The sequence below is a fragment of the Micromys minutus genome (assembly GCF_963924665.1).
Source record: "Micromys minutus genome assembly, chromosome: 7".
NCBI lineage: Eukaryota > Metazoa > Chordata > Mammalia > Rodentia > Muridae > Micromys > Micromys minutus.
Window position 1 is genome coordinate 7765225 of NC_137976.1, and position 23093 is coordinate 7788317.

Consider the following 23093-nt stretch of genomic DNA (forward strand, 5'->3'; position numbering starts at 1 on the left):
TCTTTCTACCTTTACATATTCTACAGTGTTTGCATTGTAATTCCCTCATCCAATGTACCCTCTCATTGGCTCATCCAATTGTAAAAGTTCTCCTAGTCTGTATTCCCTTTGGGCTTTATAACCTGGGCTTCTGATCTGTGTCTGCTCTCCTTACACTGACACACGGGCTACCTATCAGCTCACTTTTAGATGCACTGTGTACTCCATATGGTATTGGTATGTGACTGTGTCCATAGTCATTTTAGGACTTTTAATTTGTTCAGTAATTTTCCTGGCACTTGAAAATAATTTGATATTTTGTTTACTGGTTATAAATATAGCCCCTGAGGAGCCATTAAAATTTTACACTCTATAAATTTGATAGAAGATTACATCCTTAAGTATTTGGACCAGAATTTACATCTTCTTAGCTGATATAATTTAAGTCCACTTACATAAGGCATTCCATAATCAACAGATGAAAAGAATCAGGTAAATTATTTTTCCATAAAGCTCAATTGATTCCTATGGTGTATCATAATTGTACAGTGATTGTTTCACTTTTAATCCATCATCTATAACACAGTTTTATTAGATAGTCAGTGTATATGCTTCAGAATGTGACAAAGCATGTTAGGAATGGCAGAACAGAATCCAGGATAGTATAATGACGTAAGCAAGAGTCTCACCACTGATCTTCCAGTCACAGTCTAAGATGTCACTGTAAACTGAGGTCAAATTCTTTGAGTAAGCAATACTCATCGGAAAGCAAGCAAAGAACAGTTGACTAGCTTTTGGGCTTGGAGCCTAGGTATCCATATGTATAACTGATTCAGTTGAAGTTAGACAACAACAGGAAGAACAAGCTTGTGTGCAAATTATTCACAAAGACAAAGGCATCGAAGTAGGATGTTGAGAGAATCAAACACAGCATAAAATCACATTCACATCTATGTTAGGATCCAGTGTTCATGTTTCTTTGGCATTGACTACAGAATAGCTAAATTTGATGGTTGTATATTAGAGTTGCTGCATAGGGCAAATTGCTTCCTATTCCCTTTCAGAGGTCTTGGGGGACTCGGTCTAATCTTTAGACAATTCCCATTTCAACTTCTTCATCAACCTTGATCCTCTCAGTTTTTATGGGATCCTCCAAAATTAGTGCCAGGTAAAGGTTCTTAGATAGACCGTTCTCAGACCATCAGCAACCAGTAATGAACCTTACTTTCCTCAGAGGATGTTCCTACAGTATGAATTTGATGTATGCCTATATCTATATTACAGGTCTCGTGGTTTCAAAACTTGAATTACAGCCCACCTTCTTGTCATGGAACCTTTCAGACTAGAGTCAGGCTATCAGATTATTGTAGGTTAGTTTCTAAATCTGGCTTTTACAAATCATCATCCAATTGCCTCCATCAAGCAAACAGGAGTGTCTAGCCACTCATGGGCTCTACAATACAGCACAGCTTTATTCAATTTAATAAACTTACCTTTTACAGACTTTGAACACAAACAGTATCCCTTAATATGTTATTAACTTAGTGGTCTCACTTTTGAGTATGACAAATTACTATTGGTATAGTTTTGCTTTTAGTTTGTTTCATTTGGTTTTGTTAGCATTACAAAGGCTATCTATAAATCACAGTAAGAGCTGGATGTTTGCAGAACCAGAAAAAAAAATCATAGAATCTAATATGCCATCTAAACATACAATTATGAATTTTATAGAAAGCATTACTAGATTTTAAATTAGTTCAGAGATGATAAGGATACAAGACTTTATTCAGCTTTACATGTTGGCACAATAATCTTTCATGATAGCAAAAGTGATTAAATCTAGTGGACAATGATTTTCTTTAATTTAAAGTTATTTTTCTTAATATAGTTCTCATTTTGCAGAGACAAATTGGGAGATGTCTTACTCAATGATACCAGTGTTTCTCAGTGACCCCACATCACCATATCTCTACTTTGGTTTATTTTAGATGAAGAGAGACAAACCAAGAGGGTGAAATGGGTGAGGGTGGGGAGAAAAAGAGGAGAGAGAGAGAGAGAGAGAGAGAGAGAGAGAGAGAGAGAGAGAGAGAGAGAGAGAGAGAGAGAGGAATTTAGAGGTTGAGAGGTTGAGAGATAGGAGACTCTGATAACAATGAATAGCCAGTTGCTTTAAATCCAGTGGGGATAACTGACATGTCCACAGTCTGACACTGGATAGTTTTGATAGCTTTCTAGTATTTTCAAGAGTTTTAAGTTGACTGTGACCTTGCTGACTCTCCTTGTTCAACCTTTTCTCGCCTCTGTTCCTATGCCTGTTTTTTTTTTTTTTTTTTTTTTTTTTTTTTTTTTTTTTTTTTTTTAGTTCCAGATTTTTCACATAGAACCTCCTTATACAAATAAAATGGTACTTATCTTTCTGATTTTCACTAACGATATTATAAGAAACTACACAGCATTGGGGTGAAGAACATTATTCATGATTTTACACTGATAAGACATATTCAGAACTAACACTTGATTCTGTGGTATTTCTAATCTACTTTCCACACTTCTGGTTGATTCACGTTCTTCTGTGGGGTAAATTTGATCTAGTAATCATGACATTAGTACTGGTAAATGTGTTGTCATTTCTAGATATTAAGTTCTCTCACTAAAATGATGAATATAAGTATGTTTCAGAATATAGAGATTTTCAGATTTTACAAAGAGTATATAACATGTAAACTATACATTATTTAACAATTTCAGAGCTATCTAAGATGACATCCTAATAAAAAGTACTGACCAATCATGGCACAAAATAAAGACATATGCACTGATGAAAGAAAAATAAAAGTGTACATACTTTCCAGGACTTTGAGTCATGTGATTCTACTTAAAGAGAATAAGTAATGTCTGATTTTACTACTAATGCATTTTATAGAAACCATTGGTCTTCAGAGCTATTTTTGGAAGTTTGAGCAGAGGTTGTTGTTATTGTTGCTTTCTTTGTTTTATCTCAGAAGAAAGTTCATTTACCTACTATGGCTTTCAGTCCCACTGCCGTCTGGCATTAGTCTTTCTGTTTTTCACCCCTTCAGTTTTCAATTTTTCACCTTAGATTCTCTTGATGATAACTAGAAGCTCTTTGCTTGACATAGTCCTGATTTGACTCAGTATTGCCTGAGGCAAAGCAATAAGGTATGGTTTGTTGTGTTAAATTCAGGTATTGTGCCAGTTAGTCTTAGATCAACTTGACACAAGCTAGAGTCATCAGAGATGAGGGTACCTTAATTTGGAAATTGCTATCATAAGACTGCACTGTAGAGAAGCCTGCAGAACATTTTCATAATTAGTGATTTATTGGGGGAAGACTCAGCTCATTTTGGAGGAAAACCTCTGGGCTGGTGGTCCTACATTCTATAAGAAAGCAGGTTGAACAAGCCACGATAAGCAAGCCACTAGGTAGTGCCATTTCATGGCCTATGAATGAGCTATTGTCTCTAGGTTCTTGCCCTGCTTGAGTTTCTGTCCTACTTCCTTCTATGATGTATAGTGATATAATGTAAGCTAAATAAAATACTTTCATCTCCAAATTGTGCTGTCCATGGTGATTCATCTCAGCAATAGTAACCCTAACTAATATATATATTAGTAATATAATAGTAACCCTAACAGGCATACAGTCAGATTGGAGGTCAGAATGTAAGATGGTCTTGATAATAAATTTGAATGGCTTATAAACTAGAGCAACACATGCACTTTCAGTGTTGTCTGAAAACACATCCTAAGAATAACTGAGGAGATCCCATCAAATCTGTAGGTAGAATCTTCCAATGCCATCAAAGATATAAGAGGGTGGTCTATGAAAAAGCAACATGTACCTGCTTGCTTTCACTTCCTGTTTCTCAAAGAGTATGTCAACCACTGGCTGCTTCAACCTTATCTGACTTCATACTCCAAACTTGTACACTCCTCAGTGTGCACTCAAACCTCTATCCAGAAAACATCCATGTTTCTATCATAAGATTCAACTAGTGATACATTTAGCTTGTTGATCTGAAAACCTATTGGGTACCCTGCTTCTGCCCAGTGCTGCTGGCCATTGTTGAACTATTCCATGCACATTATATAAGATAATATAACCAATCCATTAATTATCTGTATAATAAATATACATTTTAATTTTAAAATATATGTAATGTATAAATTACATAATACATAATATAATATATGTGTAAAATTTATAATACATATAGATATATGCTGTTGAATTTCTTTCTCTAGAGAACCTTGCCTAAGACATATATGATACTTAAGAAATTATATTAATGATAAAAAGACAAATGGAGATGTTATAAAATCTTTGAGAAATACCAAAAAAAATAGTGTTGAGATGGGTAAGATAAATTACTTAGTGCACATCGAAGGTACCAGCAATTACACAGGCAAAATAACTAAATAGAGCCATACAGGCAAGCTGCCAAGAAAGCAATTATTCTTAACACATTTTAGAGGTGTAAACAGTCTATAGTTGCTCTAGCTTAAGGTTTCAGGTCGGTGATGCTATCTTCTGTGAATCAGATGCAGAGAATCACACAGATTACACAAGTTGCTAGGACACTAAGCAACAAAAGCAAGTTGATGCAAGGTGAGTCTGAGAAAGAGAACAGCAAAGTAGTTAACAACTACTTTGTAAACAAAGTTAACAACTGTGTTGTAAAACTTCCAACAATTTTTTTTTGAAGAAACCAAGAGAAAAAGAAAATATTGCTTCATAATAAACCCACCAATTTCCTTAATTATACTACGTAATTCTTGAGGAACATCTATTAACTTTGACTTATTTTGAACTAAGGACAAAGTATTGAAGAAAGAGGTATTCTATGCCCAACACTCATATCATATTGATTGTAATTCAGCTATATGCTCTCCAAGAGTAGATTTTAGATCAGAGTGATTCAGTGATGTTTTCCATAAGTAGTTGCATTATAGTTACAATTTTACTCATGCATGGATTATTAAAGGAAAAAGTGCATTCCTTTAGTTGTTAATACACACTATTTAGTAATTGGCTGGAAAACTGATATGGGCTGCCTTGTTTATATAGCCATGTTCTACATTAGAAGACAGAAGATGATATGTCTTAAAATGGTAGAATTAAGTGTAGAAATAAGAACTTACACAAGAAGAAGCCAATGTATCATTGCTTATGGTGAGTAGGAAGTAAAGGAAGGCTGAATAATTTCAGGGGAGAACCATGTCTACATACCCACCACCACAGGCACACCTGTAGTGTTGTGTTAACTTTAACAGGATTCACCATGTGAATTTTCTACCAATACCAGCCGCAGCTGTAGACAAGTTTAAAACAAAGAAATATTTGGGAGAATTTTTAGATCAAAATGATAACATACCTCATGTGTACGTATATGTTTATTATGTATAAGTATCAACTCAAAATCTTCAGGAGACTTTAAGAAGAACCTACTGAAATTAAGAAGAAATTCAGGAAAATTAGGTACAAGACCAAGACGTTGATAGTAGACCACTCATGAGCATGCTACAGCATTAAGGACTTAGTCACACAAAATTAAGAGCCCATTCATTCCCACTGATGGGGCTAAATGCTCACTTACCATAGTGTGCAAGATGACCACCATGACTAAGCACACAGGGCAATGACAAAAGAATGTTACACAAATAGAAATGTAGTGGTTATGGAAGGAGATCATGGAGACAGACAAGAGAGAGAAAGAGAGAGAGAGAGAGAGAGAGAGAGAGAGAGAGAGAGAGAGAGAGAGAGAGAGAGAGAGAAAGAGTTGAAATGTTGAAATGTTGATTATCTAATGCTAAAGAATCAGCATTAAAAGAAAAATGTTATATAGTCACAGAGGTGACATGACTTAAGCTTCTTTTTTTAATTAAAAATTTTATTGGCTATTCTCTGTATTTACATTTCAAATGTTACCCCTTTTTCCCCCTTCCCAACCCTTATTTTCTTAATCTTAAGCTTCTTAACAGAAAAGAATCAGTAAGGGATAAAGGCTGAGTGGGATGATTAGAACTCTCAAGAATAAAATAACTGAAAACTTAAAAAAAAAAAAAAGGAGCAGGAGATGAAAACCCCCAAGAACATTTTATGTGCAGTACAGTTGGGGACCAACATTTGTGAGGAAGTGAGATTTTGAAAATCTACACTCATTATAAAATTGAGTAAGTTTAGACATTTCAAACAAGAGCTTTAAGTAAAACCTGGAAACTCCACTTTAAAAAATACAGTGTAAAATGAGACATTTGGTGGAAGGAACTATGGAAGTAGAGGGTGAAGAGAAACCCACGTGTCTCTTGATTGAGGTTTGTGTAGAAAAAATAACCAGAGGAGAGAATCAGTGAGTACTCTCTTCTCCCAAATGCACAACTTGCTGACTCCAGCATGCAACTTCCCAGTACTTCCAATAGTTATTTTCTGTCATGACCTTCTACAGTGTCATACATGTGTAAAGAAACTTTAGTATGGACTCTGTGAGAACATGTTAGACCAATACATCTTCATCCAAAGATATTATGAAGCCAGGCAAAGTGTTTGGCAAAATTGTTTTATTTGGCTAAGGGTACAAATATAGTATGTGTCCTTGTCTAAGTTTAGGAACACATATATGCATATATTCATTCATGATAAATGAATATGTTGGCATTCATATTGGCATGGTTTCCCATTTAAATATTAAAGAGATGATGTTCTGTGTTTGGGAGGTCTAAGATCAATTATATTGACTCAACCAAATCTCTATGGCAAATTTCAGATTCTTTGACAATTTAACTTCACCTGTTTTGAGAGTACTATTTATTTTTTTCAAAAGGAACTCAGAAATATTTGATTCTTAAAAGTTGATTTGGCTGGTAGATATTTTTTAAAGTATGGAGATGGAGAGATTATAAAATCCCTGACTTTAACTGTGGCACACTGCTGAATGGCTAAGTGAAATGACAATCCCCAAAGCTACAAGAAAATTAGAAGAATAAACACTTTGGGTCCAGATTGCCTCTGGGAAATTGTTACATGATGGTCCTGATTGAGAGTCTGATGTAATAGAAAGTGTCTGGCTAGTATAAGGGGGAAATTGTGGCAGCTAGAAAGAATCTGTAATGTAAGTGCTACTGGACTGTGAGGTTATGCATGTATTTCTAAGACAAACAACTTTCTAATTGTGGTTTATTTGGTAAAATGCTTTGCAAAATGAAAAATTAATAAGTAAAGTCTCACACACCAAAACGTTAAAAACTTGTTCAAGAAATATCAGTAAAACTACCTTAATTTATGTCTTTACATCCATTGTCTAGGTGACTTAGTGATTCAATAACCTGTATTATTACTTATGATTAGCAAGAGATAATATAAGAAAAACAAATGCACTTCATACTGCATTCCAGATTCCTCTGTGGTTGGTGAAATGGCATAAGGGAAAAAGATAGCTGTTAAGCAAGCATGGAGACCTGCATTCAATCTCTGGGATTCACATGGTAGAAAGAGAATTGATTCCTGCAAATTGGTCTCTGACCTCCAAGCATCTACTTTGACATATGCACACCATTACTCAAACGTGAACATGCACAATAAAACATAATGAAATTTTTGGAAATTTCTTGGACTAAAAATGCCAGCTGTTCCTAATAGGTGTCAGATCCTGGGGCTGAATCAAAGAGGACTGAACTCTGTTCCTGTCTTTGCTGAACTTCTGTAAATTGTATTGTTTCCGTGCATGTCACCTTCCTGCAATGTGAGATACTGCTAACATGTGATGATTCAGTAGGTATCAACTGCATTTCATCCATTGCAAAGATGTGTGTGTGTGTGTGTGTGTGTGTGTGTGAGTGTGTGTGTGTGTGTATGTGTGTGTGTGTGTGTGTGTGTGTGTGTGCGCGCGCGCGCATGTGTATGGTATTTATGTCTGAGTGTTCTATGTGTGCATGGTATACATGTGTGTATGTGTACAAACAAATCTATAAGTTGTATATATGTAAATATGTATAAAACCAAGTCCAGATGGACTACTGATGCTGAGACTAAGAAGTTGTAAATAGCATGGGCTCACTACTTAGACACATAATGGATTTAAAAGCAGAGAGCAATCCTAAAATCTGCCTGCATCCTGCATCTCTTCTTTATCTTAAGACACAGATCAGTCATTGTTCTAAATATTAGTGTTTTTATCATCTCATAAAAGCAAAACCTTAAAGGAAGGACTATGCCCTGCATGAGGCTAATTATTCTTGAAAGTGAGACTGAATCATGGAACAGAATGTAACCATTGTCCCAACCAGATTGATCCTCAAATAATGACAGAGATGGTGACCTCTTTGGACTATGGTGAAGAACTAGAACCAAGATAATTATCAATGAGATATACCTTGATTTTGACTGTCTCAGGATATACAACTCTGTCCCTTCTATCCTGATTCCACCTTGACTTACATAAAACTCATTCCAGTGACCCCAAAATATGCTCCAGTCTACCAGACTTTTCAATCAATTTCTCTTCTCAGTTCAACCACATAGAATAACCTTATTTCTGTAATTTTTATTTCTCAACTCTTTATCTTCAGTGTGAAAATGGGTGTCTGAGCTTTGCTTACTGAGGCTGCTGGAGTCCAGGATTTTACTCTCTAAATTCTAGTACCATTGTCTCTTGAAACATGAGACTGGTTTCCTTGTAGGTAAGGCTGCCTGTACGGTTAAACACAAGGAGTATGATGTGTGATTTCAAGGTGGAATAAAGGAAATGACAAAAATAATGGCGGCTATTTCTGTGTTGCCTGCAGTCCTTTTTATAGGGTTGAGGCCTAGTGGTCTATCTCTGGTTCATTTTGTGATGTTGGCTGCTGCTGTCCTCATTCAGCTCATGGATAAGCAGTTATCACACCAATTGGTTATCCAATACCAAAAGTTCACCCTTAAAACCTAATCATAATTAAAATTATATAAACCGAACAGATGATATTTAAGAATATATTTGGATATACAAATACATATATTCATGTAAAATTAATTAATAAAAATAGGCCATGAATTTTTAAGAAAAAAAAAAAACCAACAACAACAATGAAGAGTTTATGAGATGATTTAGAGGTAAGAAAAGGAGGGAGAAATGGTATAATTATATTTATAATCTCAAAAATTAAAAAACATTCTAACAAACATGAAAAAAAGTAGCTATGTGTTTAGTGGAAAATTTGTAAGCATTCAGCACACAGAACTCTCCCCTGGGAGATGACAAATCTACAGGAGATGAGGAAAACTTGTCTGTGAAACAAAGCAAGATGATGATAAAAGCATATAAATAATTAGCTTTCTGCTTCTTGGTCTGAAGGTGTTTAAAAGCTAAAGTTGAGTGTAAGTACTGGTAGGAAGAAAGACACTACAAGTTCCAGATTTCTTCTTCACATAACCAGTTTTTGGAGTAATAAGGATAATTTAAAGCATTTACTGTGAGAGTAAATCTTATCCTGCTTTGTCTGTCTAGAAGGATGAACACAAAAAGAAGCGCAACAGGGAGTAAAATGGATCTCTCTCTAAGGCACCAAATTTCTCACTTCCAGCTGAGCTGACAAAGATTAACATATTATTAAAATTCAAGTTTTCCTAATATGTCTCATCAGTAGTCAGCTCAGTAATGGTGTGCCGGTCTTCAGCCATTTTTCCTAGTGATGAAAGTGGTTGCCAAAGAATTCTCTGCCTGACCTGGAAAATAACCTAGTAAACTCCACAGAGAATAAGGCTTTAGTTGCTTAAGGAAGATAAGCTAAATGAAAGGGCAAGTTGAGCATCAGGGGTAATGAACATCTCCATGGTAACTTTGAAGACTGAAAAACATAAACCAAAGGCAAGCAAGTAATTGTGTCTTCGGTGGAGAGAACTGGGGATTTCACACTAAAGGCATTGATATAAGGGATAAACTACAGATACAATCATGTGGTTGAACTCAAATGTTTTCTAATAATTAATTGTCCATATGTGTGAAAATGAAAGAGAACTGGAGGAGTGTTAGTTGAAAACATTTTAAACACAGTTGGGAGTCTGTTGCGACTTAGCTTTACACAGGCCATACTTGAAGCACTGTTTTAGAGTAACTACCTTTTTAAATTAATTAATTTATGTATTTATTTATTTGTTTATTCCTTCTCATATATCCCAACCATATTTCTCTCCCCCTACATGTTCCAGTCCCCTCCCCACCAAACCCACTCTTCTTCCAGTTCACTTCAGAAAATACCAGTCCTCTCAGAGATCTCAGCAAACTGGTTAGACAGAGCAAGCTAAGCTCTGTCTCCATCACTCCTTCAAGTCCCATTTACACCCTCTAAATATTATTTGTCTTCAACATGCCTGGCCTCAGGACAGGCTTTGCCTCAGCATGTGTATTCAATCAGACTGAGTCTGAAGAAGTGTCAAGACACTGAAGTATATTACCAAAAATACATGTTTCTCCCTATGGATTCTTGACAAATGGAGTTCAGCTACACAATATAAGGTGGACCGATACATGCATGTCATGAGCAAAATAATCCTTCATCACATTTCCTTTCATGTGCTTGCTTTAGCAGAACATACTCTCTCCTGTGTCTGATTCAGTGAGACATTCCTTCATAAGTAGGCCTTAGCCTTTCACACCTGTGCCCACTTTGCCCTAATGTTCCTTCACCATTTTTGCTCCAGCAAAACACCATCCAACTGACTTTCTGAAGAACCCTTACGTTTCTTCCACTTCGTATGCATACTGACAAGTGTTGTCCAAACTGAAGGGTGACTTCTTCGGGAGAAAAATATGGAGAAAGATTTCAAGTAGATGCCATAAATCAAGAGGAATTGAACCATCATTATGGTACCTTAATTGTTAAGGTATAATCATGATGGAAGCTCATTGGTCATTTAATGAATCACAGGCAAGGAAAAGGGTGTGGCCTCTGATGCTACATCACATGGAACAGAGGAAAAGTATATAAGCATTGAGAAGGTAAGGACATCAGAGCATCCTGCTTGCTGGAACTCAGCTCAGAGCATAGCTCCTCTCAATCTGCACAAGTATTAATAAGCAGAATTTACTCTTGCTCCTGTAGGTTATAACCTTCCCTACTCTCAGTCTTCTGGCTCTTCATCCTCCAACAATCTAGTCCAGAGTACAAACTTCTGCTCTTCTCGAACCTGGGCTCCACTCTGCAATAGCTGTTATCAGAACTGTTTTTAGCCCAGCAGATGCCAGACTTCCCATGTGTTGCACAGCTCCTGCCAGAGGCCCTGCTAAAGCCTCAGAATCTCCAGCTTCTGGAGGCCCTGCAGAACCATATCCTGTCTCTCAGGATTGTGGGTCTGGAAGCTGCCTCTCTCTGGTTAATGGGTCTAAACACTGACTCACACTCAGATTGATGGATCTAGTGGTTTGAGAGTTTGGATTCTGTCATCCATCCTATGTGCCCTATGGAACTGGCCAGAGTCATTCTGACTGGTGTGAGATTCATGGGGTGGAATCTCAGTGTCATTTTGATTTGTATGTTTCTGGTGACTAGGGATGTTGAACATTTCTTTGGGTGATTCTTGGCCATTTGATATTCCTCAGTTGAGAATTCTTTGTTTAGCTCTGTACCCAATTTTTAAAATAGGGTTATTTGGTTCTCTACATGGGAGCTTCTTGAGTTCTTTGTATATATTGGACATTAGCCCTCTATCAGATGTCGGATTGATAAAAATCTTTCCTAATCTGTTGGTTGCTGTTTTGTCCTATTGACACTGTCCTTTGCTTTACAGAAGTTTTCATTTTCATGAGGTCCCATTTTTTGATTCTTTATCTTAAAGCATAAGCCATTGATGTTCAGTTCAGAAAAATTTCCCATGTGCTCTTCTCCACTTTCTTTTCTATTAGATTCAGCATACCTGGTTTTATGTGGTGGCCCTTGATCTACTTGGACTTGAGATTCATACAAGGTGAAGGCGATAAGAAGTAATTGATTTGCATTCTTCTACATGCAGATTGCCAGCTGAACCAGCACCATTTGTTGAAAATGATGTCTTTTTTCCACTGGATGTTTTTGGCTCCTTTGTCAGAGATCAAGTTTCCATAGGTGTGTGTGTTCATTTCTTGGTTGTCAGTTCTATTCCACTGATATATCTGCCTGCCTTTGTACCAACAATATACAGTTTTTATAACTATTGCTCTGTAGTATAGCTTTAACGCAGGGATGGTGTTATTTCCAGAAGTTTTTTTGTTTGTTTGTTTGTTTGTTTGTTTGTTTAGAATGGTTTTTGATATTATGGATGTTTTGTTATTCCAGATAAATTTAAGAATTGTTTTTGCTATTTCTGTGAAGAATTGAGTTGAAATTTTGATGAAGATTACATTGGATCTGTTGATTTCTTCAGGTAAGATGGCCATTTTTACTACATTAATCATGCCAATCCACGAGCATGGCAGATCTTTCCATCTTCTGAGTTCTTCTTCAATTTCTTTCTTCAGAGATGTGAAGTTCTTGTTATACAGATCTTTTACTTCCTTAGTTAGAGTCACACTCTATTATTTGTGACTATTGTAAAGGGTTCCATTTCCCCAATTTCTTTCTCAGCCTGTTTAATTTTTTTTAGTATAGGAAGGCTATGGATTTGTTTGAGTTAATTTTATATACAGTCACTTTGCTGAAATTGTTTATCAGGTTTAGGCATTTTCTGGTGGAATTCTTGGGGTCAGTTAAGTATACTATCATATCCTCTGCAAATAGTGATATTTTGACTTCTCCCTTTCCAATTTGTATCCCTTCAACCTCCTTTTGTTTTCTAATTGTTCTGGTTAGGAATTCAAGTACTATATTGAATAGGTAATAGGAGAGTGGGCATCCTTGTCTAGTCTCTGATTTTAGACTACATAAGTTTTTGTTAGTTAAATATAAGATACATGAATTAACTTCCTTCTTCAGAACATGGATCTTCAAATATAACCCAACAAGAACCCAACTCATCTATCATAGATGAGTCGGTGTTCTATTTAGGAAACAAAGAACAACAAAAATATGTAGAGCTAAGTGTGGTTGTCCCTGAATATAATCTTTGCTCTTGGGAGGTTAAAAGGGATATATGTTGAGTTCTAGTGCAACAATACAAAACATGGAATAATCACAGTATGTCCACATAAAACAAAACAAGCAATCCCAGGTATTAAGAACTTCATAGTTACCATGGATATATATCCCCTTTTTCTTTTTTTATCTTTTTTCTTCTCATTTCTTCCTACTTTAATCTTTCTTCTTTTTTCTCTCTCTTTCTCTGTTGCTTTCCCTTTTGTACTTTCATTTTGTTATTCTAGTTTTTCAATCAAACTCAGTTGTATCTAACTTACAATTGAACAAGAAAGAAAAATTCTTAAAAATAGTCTTTGAGAACAAATGGAATTACTTATGACTGCTTTTGCATTTATATTCATTTTAAGACTTACTTTGTTTTTAAAATTGTGTGCACATGCATATGTATTTGTGCATGTTTGCAAGCATCTGAATGTATGTGTGCATGTGCAAAGGAATAGGTGCCTGAAAATGTTCTCAGATCCTGTTAGAGCTGGAGTTACAGGCAGCTGTGATCAGCCCAATATAGGTGCTCGAAGCTGAACTTAGACTTCAATGGAAACATCAGAAGCTGCTAATCCCTGAGCCATCTCTCCTCCTTCTTTTTTTTTTTTTAATAATCTTAATGGTTTATTCAGTTTTATATAAATCCCATATTAAGAGGATGGGAGATGGCTTCACATAAAGACCCTAGACTAGTTCTAAAAATCTCGATTCTTTTGTGTCACTCAGTAGAATAATACAATAATTAGTTATGCATATACAGTCAGATACAATTAAGTAAACAAATGCACAATGTTGCTCCTCATATAATTTTCACTTTAAAAATGAAGAAACAGGCATCAAAATACTATTATTGAAGTTTGTGACTGTAAGGTTTGACTTATTCTTAGCAGGCTTCTATATGCCAGATGTTAATTTCCACCCACCTTCTGGTGATGGTGTATGTCTTGTGCCATTGTGAATTTTAAGGCTAGGTAAAGTAGGAGGTTCTTCATCAGAGAACAGTATTCAGTCACCATAAATAGCTAAATATCTAGTTCTGTTTCTCAAGAATACTCTAAGATATGCTACCTAATTTCCATGGCCCTGCAAAGCTAAAACAAGTTTTTTGAAAGCCATGTAAAAGTAATTCCAAGGTGATCAGTGTACTAGCCTACGTCATTTTGTTGTAATAGGCCAGGTAACTCCCTCTATAAATTCCACAGTGACTAAAATCGGTAGCTCATTGAATCAAAATTATATGTTGAAACACACATTAATTCAGCTCTCAGTTCAACACAATATGCATGCCAATACTTGCTCCCAAAGAGGATTCATAAAATAAACCCTGTTTATCTGTGACAGACCTCACATCTCCATCGAACAAGAGGTAGTCGGTAACTGCATGGGTCTGCACTCATTTACCACATGGCAGGATGGAAGGGAGAAAGCTGGTTCTTGGACACAGGTGTGAAGTCTAACTTACATGATTCCCTGTATTGGCCACTCATGTTGAAACATGGGGCTGTTCACTGGCAGTAAGAGTTTTCATAGTAAAAAGCTTTTTAAAGCAAGCCCATGGAGAACCAAGCATTATCCAAGAATAACTGATTCAGACTGTGCCTAATGAGAGATGTAAGTAATAATTTTATCCCTACTTCACAAATAAGAAAACATAATTATTTGCATTAATTTAAACTAAACTCTCTTTGCAGTTCTTGAACACTGGGTTACAGGGAAGTTTAAACACTATATGTTGAATGAAATCAGTTACATTTTGAGCATGTTTTTCTTTAACAATTCCTGTTTGTTAATTTTCAAAGTACATTTAGGGAGATCTTATTACACAGCAGGCAGTCACTGTGGAACTCATTGTTGGGAAACTGATAGTGAAAAAAGTTTGAGATATTTCTTGCTTTCCTAAAAGACTCAGGGTAGTAGCAAAGTCAAGAAACCGTATAATCCTAAGTCATTTTAAAGGTGTGTAGAGATTTTCTATATAAGAAAACAAACTCTTCAGAAAGAAAATATTAAGGGTCAACGCAAGGTCTTGCTGAATCTGCTGAAAATGAGTCAAAGGAAGGCTAAACATATTCACCGGGCATAGCTAAGGCCTTTGAGTTTCGAGCACATTGAACAGAGGGTGAAAACAAGTGTTTGAGTTACCAAATAGATCAACTCTTGAGAGCCTGATACAGCTGTCTCCTGAGAGGCTCTGCCAGATCCTGACCAATACATATGCAGATACTCAAAGCCAATCAATCTGACCGATCCCAGGAACCCCAGTGGAGGAGTTAGGGGGAGGACTGAAGGAGAGGCCCTAGGTGCTGTGAAAGCTTGATGCCCCAGTGTAGAAGAATGCTAGGGAGGTAAAGCAAGAGTGTGTAGGTGGGTAGGGGAGCACTGTCACAGAAGCAGGGCAAGGGGAGCTGGAATAATGGGTTTGCAGAGGGGAAACCAGGAGAGGGGATAATATTTGAAATGTAAATAAGTAAAATATACAATTAAAATAAATTTAGAAACTTAAAAGATGTTATAGACTAGATTAAGATCTTGCTCTAATTTTAAAGATATTAATTTAATCACTTCAAAAAGGAGAGTCAGAACTGGAAAGAAAAATCAATCATGAGCGCATGATATGCACAAATGAGGATCAAAGTTACCTCCCAGAACACATTTTTTAAGTGTAAGGTAGAGTGCCATGTGCTCCCAGCAATCAGTGAGGCAAATCCTGTTGCCCTGCTCATCTGGCCTACAGGAGAAGTTCTTGTAAGAAAAGTAAGGTCGGTGTGTCTAAGCAACCGCACTGACCTGTATACTCTCCAAAACACATATGTGTATACATGCCCCTTTGTATGTGTGAACACACACACACACACACACACACACACACAATGATCACAAGTTCCAATAGAAGTTACTGTATAAAAGAAAAGATCAAATAAGTACTAGGATGTGTGTGTAAGATATGAATGGCTTGTTGTAGATGCAATGTTCCTATGAAGAACACAATAGAACCCAAAATTCATGAGTATATTTTCTAAACAATACACAACACCCATTTGTTACAATGGTTTCAGATTTATCTTGTAAATTTTCTATAACATTTCTAGTCCTTTGAATAATAAGGACAGATATTCATTATGGTTTATTTTTTACTTTTTATTTTTTTACAAAATTCTGAAATCTTGGACTTCTTCAGGCCTACATACAAGAGTCTGGGATAGTGTGCTAAGAATACATTCCCTTTCTGTTTACTCTTCAGTTGAGCTAAGTAAATTTTAGAATGTGTTATAAGAATTATCTTGGCAGGCTCAGTATTATGAGTATGAAACTGCTAGTTAGAACATATTGGTGCAAAAAATTGTAGGAGTGGATCATCTGTCCACTCTGAAACACAAAACAAAACAGAGATGGAGAGATTGACTCATGGCTAAGAGCATTTGCTTTTACTAAAGAGAAGGGAAGATAACAAAGCTCACATTGAGAATATATTTGCTACAGTCCAGGTAATACTTACCCTTAGAAAGCATTATCACAACTAGTCACCACCATTCAGAACAGAAAGGTAGAAATTCACTGCCTGATCATGAGTAGAGTAGGAAAGATATGGAGGAGCTGGGATGAGAGATGGGAACTGAGAAAGAGAAACACAGACATAAGAAATTTGTTCTGCTCCTCTTTAGCACAGTAGGACAAGTGTACTCTACATGAATCTAGGATATGATTCAAGCTCTGTAAGAGTACAAAGATCCCCAACATGTAGATACAATAATCATTTGGAGAAATAGAGATGCTAAATATTGCAATATAATCATTACACAGTACCTTCATACAACCAATTATCACATGGTGCCTCATGAATAGTACAAGTAACATGTCTGTATGAAATGTACAATGAAATTTGCTTTATAACCTCTGATCCAATCTTACACATTTGCTTACATAATGTTATTATCAGTTTATTTTGATAGTAATTCATCCTCAGTGTTGGTGATTATGAAATGATGGCAAGGAGAAAGAAAAGGGGGAGATTAGATACTTGGCATTAATAAATAGACTGTACCAGTGACTCAGAAGAAAAAAACAATAACCTTTAAATGAGAAAAAATTCATGTGGAGAAGTCAAGGCAATTAAAGGAACAAAGAATCAGGTAAAGAGAGAAGAGCAAGACCTGGGGTGATAGATCAGGGGTTGAAAGCGAGTTCTCCTATGACAGAGGAACTGAGCTTGCTCAGCAGAAGCCATGCTAGATTTCTCATATTAAGTTGTAACCACATCTATGCTCTGGGGATCTGACATTTTCTTCTTTCCTCTGAGAACATCTGTACCCCCCATATACACACGTGTACTCCCAGACATACATGCACATACACAATCGAAAACACGTACAATGTTTTAAGAAGTATAGGGAAATAGAATGCTCTGGGGCATCTACTTAAAAACACTTAATGGTTTTAGTGAATAATGAGAAACAATTTCGTTGTACATCCTATGTCTGTGTGGATCAACTAGAGGATAATTTCTGATTCTGGCCTCAACTGATAGAAATTAAGAACATCTTATCACATTTTGGATAGACTGGTACACTAAAAACTCCAGTGATTAAGGTTAGTCGGTATTCAGTTGTCTAACTCTTAAGTGTCCATTTACCAATATAAAAGGTCATAACAGTGAGCTTGGATGACACATTGGGACTCCTGTTTGAGAAACCTCACCCTGATGACTCAGCTATGGAAACAACATGAAAGCCATTTTGAAGATTAACAATTGGACTTACATCTTGTTAATAAGACTCCGTTTCATATAGAATGAAGCGCAGCACTAATAAGATGTTATCCTTCAAATTAGCTCGAGCAATGAGGTGCAAAGAAGTCTTGAAAATTAAAGCCAACACCCAGCTTTCTGAGTACTATATAATGTCCCCAGCAAAGATGTAGTGTCTACGTCTTTAAACCTGACATTTGACACCTTGAGTCTTTTTAACTCACTTCAATTAAGGGTTTGGGGAGTATGCTTCATAGCCACTGCCATTCATTCGGGAGCTTGGGTAAAGCTCCATCACTGTCTTCCATCACACACAACTCTAACCCTAAAAGCTTTGAAGATGGCATTTTCTTGCCCAGCAGTTGTTACAGCAGAACCTGGCTCCTGGACAACTGTCAAGAAACCTACAGTGAAACTTCTACCTGCCAACTGGCCAGTTGTGGACAGCTCCAGTGCAAAGTGGATCGCTGTGTGCAAAGCCCCTGGAACTCCAGAGCTGACCAAACAGTGTGTTCTGATTCCAAGACCAGTGAAAGAGCAAAAGAAATGTCTCCAGCTGGGCCAGAATGTGCTTCTCAAACCTGCCAGTCAAGACACTGTAAGGAAATGGGTTTTGTAGCCCAGAGTTACCAACCTGCAAGTTACATGACCAAGTGTTGTCCACTAAAGTCTACAGCATTTGAAGGTTCCCAAATTCTGGAGTTCGAATCCAGCCCATGCTGCTCTCAGATCCCCAAGTCCAGTTCCTGTAATTCCTCAACCAAAACTGACTCTGAGCTACATCTTGTGGAATCTTCTAGCACTTATGAGCCAACATGCTGTGTGACTGGTGGTTCACAATTGCCTAGTAAGTAAAGAATTTATAAAGGATATGACTTGAATTGATTTCTGATAATGTGTGTGTGAAAAATGAATATATGCATATATATGTATATATATATACATATATATACACACACACACACACACACACATATATATATATTTTTTTTTCCCAATGTCAAAGAATGATTTCATTTCCTTTTGGGTATTTCTGATGATAAGTTGGGGTCACAAAGCATGCTAATTATTTTAATTATTTTAGGTCACTTGGACAGTATTTACTGTTCACCATGGAATAACTGTTGTTTCTTAAAAAGATAAATTTTCACCACTATGTATGAAAATATTTATCAAAAAATCTAGCTTATTAACTAATGTTATTATATCAGAAATCCTTGAGATGATGTAATTCACTCTGGAAGCTCAAGGTGCCCTACAATTTCTAATAGGTTCAACCAGAACAAATATTCAATAACATTAGAAATGTTACTAAAATTGGGTCAACTCGCTAACTGAATTAAGACACTTTTAAATCAGAGATGGAGCCTTTCACCTGAAATGTATGAGAATTTTGAAATTCACCTGCATAAAGCTCAGAACAAAGCAATTTTTGGAGACCTTTTTAACAGATAATTCACAATTATACTCATCACGGTGTTAATACTGTTCTTTCTTGTCTCATCTTTATTTCCCAGTGATTTGAGGATGGAAAAGATGTTGTCTTCCTTAGATAAATTATACTTATCATATATACAGTTGTCACACTATTATCTTCTTTTCTTCAAGATTTTTTGGTGAGGATTTTTTAAAGTGTGTGTGTGTGTGTGTGTGTGTGTGTGTGTGTGTTAGAGATAGAAACAGTGACACAGAGATAGACACACACATACACACACACACAACGAGAGAGAGGGAGAGAGAGAGAGAGAGAGAGAGAGAGAGAGAGAGAGAGAGAGAGAGAGAGAGAGTCCCCAGAGCTAGAGTTTAAGAATTAAGGAATAAGGGAGCTTTTTGCATCAGATGGTAACCAAACAAAAGTCCTCTTGTGGAGCAGCAAGTAATCTTAAGTTCAGAGTCATGTCTCCAGTCCAGCCCCCTTACTGTGAGCTTTATATTATAATTTTGAAGGATGCTTTGATGTGCGAAAAAGAAGAGACATTTTAAAATTAAAAAATTAGGTTCCCTCACCACACTTATTTAAGAAAAGGAAGTAGAATATGGTATCACATTTTTAGTTGTTAATCCAATGATAATAAACACACACAATTTAAAGACCATGAAATCATGGAGTCAAAATAGAGCATAAATATTTGAAAGGCAATTCAAGTGTCTTGACTATTTGTGAGCTTTGGGGGCAGTCCTAAATAGATCTCTCATCATCAAGGGGAAATTTGGTTGCTAATATCCTGGGCTGTAAAGTTGAACTCCTATGTTTATTGAAGGCTATTTTAACACTGACTAGGTGATTAGATGCAGATTATTTAATTATTTTACAGCAACATATGTTGTTTCAACTTTAAGCTTGAGAATATAAGGATCCAGCACTGTGAGCATTAAAAGGAAACACATCAAACATTCGTTATATATCATTTTGTGTGTAGTTGATGCTCAATGTGATCTGGCAAGCGGCCTTGCTTAGAGACACAGCAGGTTGCAGATAATGGAGGTTTGTAAACAAACTGGGGCAACTATGACAGATGAAGGAAGCCCATCATCATGACTGGAAAAGAAATATTTTAGAATGTTTTTAAAGGAATGTTGTGGAAAATATTAAAGATGAATCCCACACTCCCGCTGGCAAAGCACCTATGGAGAGGCCAGCCTAGTCTAATCTCAGAGCAGCAGATTCCTGACCCTGAGCTCTGAAGTCTCTCTACCTGGCTCACAAGTTCCCATGAAGGGTTGCTGTCACACCAGCCCCCATGATTACAGATTTCTACAGCTAGCTGGGGTGCAGGACCTGCAGACATGCAAACCCATGCTCTGCTGCTGTGCCTTTCTCTCTGGAACCGAGCTGAGTTGCCCCATGAAGGAAAACACCACACAATCTTAGTTCACAATCAACAGGTAACACAGTCACTTGGCACAGCAACCAGCATCCTAATTTGTGAGCCACTCTAAGTTCTGCCACCTGAACTGGGGGCCTCCCCTACCAACATTTTGTCTTCATCATCTCTCCTGTCTAAAAGAAAGTATCTTCTTCCTGCCTCCCTTCTTCCTCTCTTCTACATGGAAGGCTGGCCTGCTCTTTGCTTAGTGATTGATCCCCTTAAATCTCTCTTCATTATGGGAAGGTTCTGCCATGAAATAAAATATTAAGAAATGCATTTTGTTGGTTGCCATTTTATCCTATTGATTATGTCTCAATAGACTGGGAAAAATTTTATTAATCTTGTATCTGATAGAGGACTAATGTCTAGTATATACAAGAACTCCAGAAGTTGGAATCCAGAGAATCAAATAATCCTACTAAAAATGGGGTACGGACCTAAACAGAGAATTCTCAACTAAGGAATATGAAATGGCCTAGAAGCACCTAAAGAAATGCTCAACATCCCTAGTCATCAGGGAAAGGCGAATCAAAACAACCTTGAGATTCTACCTCCTGCCAGTCAGAATGAATGGCTAAGATCAGAAACACAGGTGACAGCAGATTCTTGCAAGAATGTGGAGAAAGAGGAACACTCCTCCATTGTTGATGGTATTACAGGCTGGCACAACCACTCTGGAAATCAGTCTGGAAGTTCCTTGGAAAATTGGACATAATACTACCTCAGGACCCAGATATACCACTCTTAGACATATACCCCAAAGAAGCTCCAACATCTAAAAAGGACCCATGTTCTACCATGTTCATAGCAACCATATTTATAATTGACAGAAACTGTAAACAACTCAGATATACCTCAACAGAGGAATGGATACAGAAAATGTGGTACATTTATACAATGGAATACTTACTCAATAAAAACAATGACTTCATGAAATTTGCAGGCAAATGAATGGATCTAGAAAATATCATCCTGAGTGAGGAGACTCAGCCACAAAAGGACACACATGGTATGTACTCACAATATGTGAATTTTAGGCAAAGAGCTTGGAACACCCATGATACAACTCATGAAACACATGAAGCTCAAGAAGAAGGAAGAACAAAGTATGGATTCTTCAGTCCTACTTAGAGAATGGAACAAAATAATCAAGGGAAGTAGAGGGTGGGAGAAACTTGGGAGGAAAAAGGTACGGGACGGGGAAAAAGAAGGGCAGAATCAAGTATGGGAGGAGATGTACAGAGGGTCAGCAAATTGAACAGAAATGTGTTGCAGTGGGTGATGGGGGAACTGCGGGTAGCAAGCTGAAAGTCCCAGCTGCCAGGAAGTCAAGAGGCTCACAGGACCCTATGGGAATAACATTAGCGGTAGTATCCCACAATGGGGAGGGAGAAACTTTTGAGACCATATCCAAGGTTAAGCATGGCCCCCTGGTTGAGGGATAAGGCCACCCACCCATCTGAAAATTTTAACCAAGAATTGCTTCTGTCTAAAGAAAATACAGGGACAAATATTGGAGCAGAGACTGAAGGAAAGGCCATGTAGAAACTGCTCCACCTGCGAATCCATCCCACATGCAGACATCAAACCCAGACACTTTTGCTCATTCCAAGAAGTGGTTGCTGAAAGGAACCTGATACAGCTGTTTCCTGGGAGGCTCTGCCAGATCCTGACCAATACAGATGCAGACTCAAAGCCAACCATTGGACTGATCACAGGGACCTCAATGGAGAAGTTAGTGGAAGAACTGAAGGAGCTGAAGGACCCTTACCTGGCACCAATGCGACAGGAGGCCCTTGGTTCTGTGAAGGCTTAATGCCCCAGTGTAGAGGAATGCAAGAGTGGTGAGATAGGAGTGGGTGGGTGAGTAGGGGTGAGTACCCTCATAGAAGCAGGGTAAAGATAGCTGGGATTGTGGGTTTGGAGAGGGAAAACTGGGAAAAGGAATAGCATTTGAAATGTAAATAAAAAAATATTCAATTAAAAATGAATAAATAATGAAACAAAAGAAAGAAATTTAAAAAATAAAGAAGTGTATATTGTAATGGGGCTGTGGGGCTAATTGTGTCGGTGAAAGATACTTCTTGCAGAAGCCTACTCTCAGTTTCTTAGCACCTAAATGGCCGTTCAAGAACATCTGCCACTCCAGTGCCAGGCAATTTGGTGAACATTTCTGTTCTCTGAGGGCACTAGGTATACAAACATTTATGCAAGTACAATACCCATACCAAAATTGACAGCAGCAACACCCCTACACACTGTACCTAGCTGAAACGGGCTGGTGCATTACCTTGGAAATAAAGACAATGCTAATGAGACCAGTCAGTCTCCAGATAAGTGTTTGGAACCCAGTTGCAAAGTCATTTCCAGATGACTGTGAGGGTTTTCTGAGTTAGACTGGAACTGAAACC

General features: G+C 37.1%; 1 protein-coding gene across 1 annotated transcript; it reads left to right on the forward strand.

The window, feature by feature from the left end:
• Positions 1-18058: 18058 nt before the first annotated feature.
• KRTAP27-1 (keratin associated protein 27-1) lies at positions 18059-18667 on the forward strand (the record flags this gene model as incomplete). Its single annotated transcript, XM_080919418.1, has 1 exon — positions 18059-18667. The coding sequence occupies one exon, from the start codon at positions 18059-18061 to the stop codon at positions 18665-18667; it is 609 nt and encodes a 202-aa protein (XP_080775544.1).
• Between the last annotated feature and the right edge of the window lie 4426 nt (positions 18668-23093).